The 6,890-nt window shown below is 47.6% G+C and overlaps 1 protein-coding gene across 1 annotated transcript in view; it reads left to right on the top strand.

Annotated features, from left to right (window-relative positions):
- The first annotated feature begins 571 nt into the window (after positions 1-571).
- LOC309564146 (shootin-1-like) overlaps positions 572-6,890 on the top strand; it is a 130,008-nt gene continuing 123,689 nt past the window's right edge. The window contains exon 1 of the mRNA XM_082268775.1: positions 572-819. Coding sequence (XP_082124901.1) covers positions 741-819 — 79 coding nt within the window. The 5' untranslated portion in view covers positions 572-740. The remainder of the gene's footprint in view (positions 820-6,890) is intronic.

The following is a 6,890-nucleotide window of genomic DNA, read 5'->3' as shown; positions in this document are numbered from 1 at the left end:
GCGCAATTGTCCGTTAAAGTAACGGAGTGCCGAATTGCAAAATATGTCCTGGTCATTAAGGGGGGAAAATCTTCTGGTCCAGAAGTGGTTAAGTACCGAAGTTTGCCGCCATTCCATGAGTGTGTGCAATTTTAAAGCGCGACAGATTAGTTATCTATTTACTTGGCATAACTCCAAAAAAAAAATCCTTTACAAAAAAAATTGGGGTAAATATGGTGTTTTTTAAATTTTTTTATTTTATTAAAGTGTTTTTTTTTTTTTTTTTCAGCACAGTGAGTGGAGACGGACCTGTTATCTGCCTGCTCAGCGGGGATCGGTCGATCGATCCTCACCGAGCGAGCGGAATCCGTCCAACGGAGGCTCCCCGTGTGAAAGGGCCCTAAAAAGTGCAACTGTTTGTCAGAAGAAGTTGTTATTGTCTGGCGAGCCGTGTCTTTCGTACGCAGCCAGCCTAATTCCTTTTTCTACGTAACCAAAAAGTCATAGTTCCAGTTTAAATATTAATCTTTACAGCTGAGCTGCCTGCAGTAAATCACAAACTTCTTCTTACCTAGAGTATCCATTGCTCACCCCTCCGCCCTCTACTTCTCTCTCCATGACTACAAACAGTTAGCAGAAGTGATATTAACAGTCACAGGATTAGGCTCTGGGAGGGGAGTTTCAATTCCTTTCCAGTGTAAATAAAATTAAGATCTTACACACTTCCTTGTTCAATGAGTTCGGTCTTCACGTGAACGGCCATGGAGGAATCCTCTACGTGTGACAACAGCATGGATATCTTGCAGTCCTACTTGGAGAAAGACCCCGGCCTTCTGAAAGGTGATATGATTTTCTTTTAGTTCCTTTTCACCCTCCCTGATCCTTGTGGATCTTAGGTGAGATTTCCTAATTATTATAACTTTTATAATTATAGGATAAAATATTAAAATGCTACTCTTTGTATAACAATTCCAGAATGGTATTTTATTTATGATTGCATAGCTTCAAACTGTCCCTGATTTCGAGGGACTGTCCCTGATTTCGAGGCACTGTCCCTGATTTTGAGGGACTGTTCCTGATTTGGAGGGACTGTCCCTGATTTTGAGGGGCTGTCCCTGATTTTGAGGCCCTGTCCCTGATTTTGAGGGACTGTTCCTGATTTGGAGGGACTGTCCCTGATTTCGAGGGACTGTCCCTGGTTTCGAGGGACTGTCCCTGATTTTGAGGCACTGTCCCTGATTTTGAGGGACTGTCCCTGATTTTGAGGGACTGTCCCTGATTTGGAGGGGCTGTCCCTGATTTGGAGGGACTGTCCCTGATTTTGAGGGGCTGTCCCTGATTTGGAGGGACTGTTCCTGATTTGGAGGGACTGTCCCTGATTTTGAGGGGCTGTCCCTGATTTTGAGGGACTGTCCCTGATTTTGAGGGACCGTCCCTGGTTTCGAGGGACCGTCCCTGATTTTGAGGGACCATCCCTGGTTTCGAGGGACCTTCCCTGATTTTGAGGGACTGTCCCTGGTTTCGAGGGACTGTCCCGGGTTCGAGAGACCGTCCATGATTTTGAGGGACTGTCCCTGATTTCGAGGGATTGTCCCTAATTTGGAACATTATCCCTCAGTCCCTCTTTCCTCCTCATTTTGGTCCGATCTATAAAGCTGTATAAAAAATGCACTCTTTATCGTTCAAAAAGTGTTTCCCCAGTGCTAAATTGCTACATTTGTAAATGTCAATAGCCAATATAAAGCAAAAATAAAAATAAAAAAAATCACATGTGTGTTTTCGAGGGACCGTCCCTGATTTTGAGGGACCGTCCCTGATTTTGAGGGACCGTCCCTGGTTTTGAGGGACTGTCCCTGATTTTGAGGGACCGTCCCTGGTTTCGAGGGACCGTCCCTGATTTTGAGGGATCGTCCCTGGTTTCGAGGGACTGTCCCTGATTTTGAGGGGCTGTCCCTGATTTGGAGGGACTGTCCCTGATTTTGAGGGGCTGTCCCTGATTTGGAGGGACTGTTCCTGATTTGGAGGGACTGTCCCTGATTTTGAGGGGCTGTCCCTGATTTGGAGGGACTGTCCCTGATTTGGAAGGACTGTTCCTGATTTCGAGGGACTGTCCCTGATTTTGAGGGGCTGTCCCTGATTTGGAGGGACTGTCCCTGATTTGGAGGGACTGTCCCTGATTTTGAGGCACTGTCCCTGGTTTCAAGGGACTGTCCCTGATTTTGAGGGACTGTCCCTGGTTTCTAGGGACTGTCCCTGATTTGGAGGGACTGTCCCTAATTTGGAACATTATGCCTCAGTCCCTCTTTCCTCCTCATTTTAGTCTGATCTATATAGCTGTATAAGAAATGCACTCTTTATCTTTCAAAAAGTGTTTCCCAGTGCTAAGAGCCGGTTCACATTGCAGCGACCCGACTTGCCGGGGTGACCTGTGAGGTCGCGGTGCGCAGCTCGCACCGCGACCTCGGAGCGGCCGGCACGGACTTCATATCATTGAAGTCAATGCAGGTCGCCCCAAAGAAGCTCAGGACCCTTTTTCTAAGTCGGAGCGAGTTGTGTCGCTCCTATTAGAACGGGTCCGCAGCTTCTCTATGGCAGGCGACCCACAGCGACTTGTCAGGCGACCAGGTCGCCTGACAAGTCGCCCCAGTGTGAACCGGTGTAACGTTAAAAAACCATACCCCGTGGAAAAACCATACCCTCGTCACTTCCGGGCTGAAACAGCTGAGCAGCGCAGCAGTGCGCATGCTCAGAGCCCCGGATACGTGATTGAACATTAAAGAATTAGACAAGTGCGCATGCTCGGTGGGCATGAAATTCTCACGGCACTGTGTCTAATGTAAAACTTGCGGCGCTTACATTAAAACAGCTCATCTGAAACGTAAATCATCTCCGCTCTTTGCCCTGTCACTGCCCTCATCTCCGGTAATAAATATAAAAGCGGTGGCGGGTGTATGTGATGTAAATGTGACGGCGATCGTGGCTCCGTGATCCGCTTTTATATTTATTACCGGAGATGAGGGCAGTGACAGGACGAAGAGCGGAGATGATTTACGTTTCAGATGAGCTGTTTTAATGTAAGCGCCGCAAGTTTAACTACCGTGAGAAATTCATACCCTCCGTAGCGGAACCGGAAGTGACGAGGGTATGGTTTTCTCACGGGTATGGATTTTTCACGGAACACCGGCTCTAAACCTTTCATCTAGTTTCTAAATTGCTACATTTGTAAATGTCAATAGCCAATATAAAGCAAATATAGTAGTAAATAAAAAAAAGAAAAAAAAAAAATCACATGTGGGTTTAACTAATCTTTTTCTTTTGTATAATTATTTAAAGAGGTTGAAAACCCACGTATGAGAAAAAAAAAAAAAAAACCTAAGACAAAGGCATAATGAGCCAGGCAGCTATGCATTGCATACTTACATATATACATAGTTAGTCAGGTTAAAAAAAGACACAAGTCCATCTGGCTCAACCAATTAAAAAAAAATAAATAAATAAATAAATAAATAAAAAAAAACAGTAATGAAAACCCAACCATACAATCCCATATACACAATCCTATACCCGCTGGTGATCCAGAGAAAGGGGAAAAACCCCAGCAATGCATGATCCAATTTGCTACAGCAGGGGAAAAAATTCCTTCCTGATCCCCAGAGAGGCAATCAGATATTCCCTGGATCAACTTTACCTATATATATATATATATAAGCAGTGTTGGGGTAGTTACTCAAAAAATGTAACTAGTTACTTCTGTAAATTGTAATGAGATTACTTTACTAGTTACTGCATTTGAAAAGTAACTTCGCTACTTATTACTTTACTTTTGAAAAAAAATATGAACAAATTCCAATACGCATATTTATTTGTAGTGCACAAAAAAACAATACAATATTTATTGTTTTATTTATATATATATATATATGACCAGACTGACCACAGTGTGCCCCCTTTCAATGCCAGACTGACCACTGCGTGCCCACTTTCAATGCCAGACTGACCACTGCGTGCCCCCTTTCAATGCCAGACTGACCAAAGCGTGCCCCCTTTCAATGCAGACTGACCACTGCGTGCCCCCTTTCAATACCAGAGTGACCACAGTGTGTCCTCTTTCAATACCAGAGTGACCACAGTGTGCCCTCTTTCAATACCAGAGTGACCACAGTGTGCCCTCTTTCAATGCCAGACTGACCACAGTGTGCCCCTTTCAATGCCAGAGTGACCACAGTGTGCCCCCTTTCAATGCCAGAGTGACCACAGTGTGCCCCCTTTCAATGCCAGAGTGACCACAGCATGCCCCCTTTCAATGCCAGACTGACCACAGCGTGCCCCCTTTCAATGCCAGACTGACCACTGCGTGCCCCCTTTCAATGCCAGAGTGACCACAGTGTGCCCCCTTTCAATGCCAGACTGACCACAGCGTGCCCCCTTTCAATGCAGACTGACCACTGCGTGCCCCCTTTCAATACCAGAGTGACCACAGTGTGCCCTCTTTCAATGCCAGACTGACCACAGTGTGCCCCTTTCAATGCCAGAGTGACCACAGTGTGCCCCCTTTCAATGCCAGAGTGACCACAGCATGCCCCCTTTCAATGCCAGAGTGACCACAGCGTGCCCCCAGATCGACCACAGCATGCCCCCAGATTGACCACAGTGTGCCCCCAGATTGACCACAGCATGCCCCCAGAGTGACCACAGCGTGCCCCCAGATTGACCCCAGCGTGCCCCCAGATTGACCACAGTGTGCCCCCAGAGTGACCACAGCGTGCCCCCAGATTGACCACAGTGTGCCCCCTTTCAATGCCAGAGTGACCACGCCAAAGAGACCAGTGCACTTACCTGCAGTGGCAGGCGTCTTCTCCTAAGTCCTCCCGCTCTCCTCCTCGGCGACACAATCCCCCGTGTCTCCTCGTCTTCCCGCCTCCTCCTCCCCGCGTCTCCTCGTCCTCCCGCCTCCTCCTCCCCGCGTCTCCTCGTCCTCCCGCCTCCTCCTCCCCGCGTCCCCTCGTCCTCCCGCCTCCTCCCCCCGCATCTCCTCGTCCTCCCGCCTCCTCCTCCCCGCGTCCCCTCATCCTCCCCGCATCTCCTCGTCCTCCCACCTCCTCCTCCCGCGTCTCCTCGTCCTCCCGCCTCCTCCTCCCCGCGTCTCCTCGTCCTCCCGCCTCCTCCTCCCCGCGTCCCCTCGTCCTCCCGCCTCCTCCCCCCGCATCTCCTCGTCCTCCCGCCTCCTCCTCCCCGCGTCCCCTCATCCTCCCCGCATCTCCTCGTCCTCCCACCTCCTCCTCCCGCGTCTCCTCGTCCTCCCGCCTCCTCCTCCCTGCGTCTCCTCGTCCTCCCGTCTCCTCCTCGAATGTCAACGGCTTGGGTAACGCAGGAAAGCACGTTACTCAAGCCAAGTAAAGTAATGCAGTTACAAAAGTTACGAATGTAAAGCGTTACGTTACTACATTACCAAAAAAAGTAACGTAGTTAACGTAATGTGTTACATTGTAACTCGTTACCCCCAACACTGTATATAAGTACCCAGTTATATTATGTACACTCAGGAAAGAATCAAGGCCTTTTTTAAAGCAATCTACTGAGCTGGCCAGAACCACCTCTGGAGGGAGAGCTATTCCACATTTTCACAGCTCTTACTGTGAAGAATCCTTTCCGTATTTGGAGTACACCCCTCACATATTTGTAAATATTTTATTATATCTTTTCATGTGACAACACTGAAGAAATGACACTTTGCTACAATGTAAAGTAGTGAGTGTACAGCTTGTATAACAGTGTAAATTTGCTGTCCCCTCAAAATAACTCAACACACAGCCATTAATGTCTAAACCGCTGGCAACAAAAGTGAGTACACCCCTAATGTCCAAATTGGGCCCAAAGTGTCAATATTTTGTGTGGCCACCATTATTTTCCAGCACTGCCTTAACCCTCTTGGGCATGGAGTTCACCAGAGCTTCACAGGTTGTCACTGGGATCCTCTTCCACTCCTCCATGATGACATCACAGAGCTGGTGGATGTTAGAGACCTTGCGCTCCTCCGCCTTCCATTTGAGAATGCCCCACAGATGCTCAATAGGGTTTAGGTCTGGAGACATGCTTGGCCAGTCCATCACCTTTACCCTCAGCTTCTTTAGCAAGGCAGTGGTCGTCTTGGAGGTGTGTTTGGGGTCGCTATCATGTTGGAATACTGCCATATATTCAGTATTGTCACATGAAAAGATATAATAAAATATTGTGAGGGGTGTACTCACTTATGTGAGATACTGTATATAGCAACCAGGTACAGTGCCTTGCGAAAGTATTCGGCCCCCTTGAACTTTGCGACCTTTTGCCACATTTCAGGCTTCAAACATAAAGATATAAAACTGTAATTTTTTGGGAAGAATCAACAACAAGTGGGACACAATCATGAAGTGGAACGAAATTTATTGGATATTTCAAACTTTTTTAACAAATAAAAAACTGAAAAATTAGGCGTGCAAAATTATTCAGCCCCATTAAGTTAATACTTTGTAGCGCCACCTTTTGCTGCGATTACAGCTGTAAGTCGCTTGGGGTATGTCTCTATCAGTTTTGCAAATCCTCTACCTCTCAGATCCCCCCCCCCAAGCACAAATCCCCCCCAGCCAAATCCCCCTCCCTTTAATCCCCAATTCTAGCACAAATCCCCCCTCTCCCCCATTTCCCCTCCTAACACGAATACCCCCAATCATCCCCACTAGCAAAAATACCTATCCTCCCGAAAATTTCCACTCCTAACACAAATCCCCTCCCCCTGTTACATTTTCCCCCATCCCCCCTCTCAACACAAATCCCCCCCCCTTCCCAAATGACCACTTCTAGGTCACCTCCCCAAATTTTCCCTCCTATAACAATTTTTACCTCCTAGCACTCCCCAAATCCCCTCCCCCTAA

Source organism: Pelophylax lessonae, assembly GCF_965119305.1.
Source record: "Pelophylax lessonae genome assembly, chromosome: 1".
Taxonomy (NCBI): Eukaryota; Metazoa; Chordata; class Amphibia; order Anura; family Ranidae; genus Pelophylax; species Pelophylax lessonae.
The sequence above is the reverse complement of the archived record's forward strand: the minus strand, read 5'-3'. Positions and strand labels throughout refer to the sequence as shown.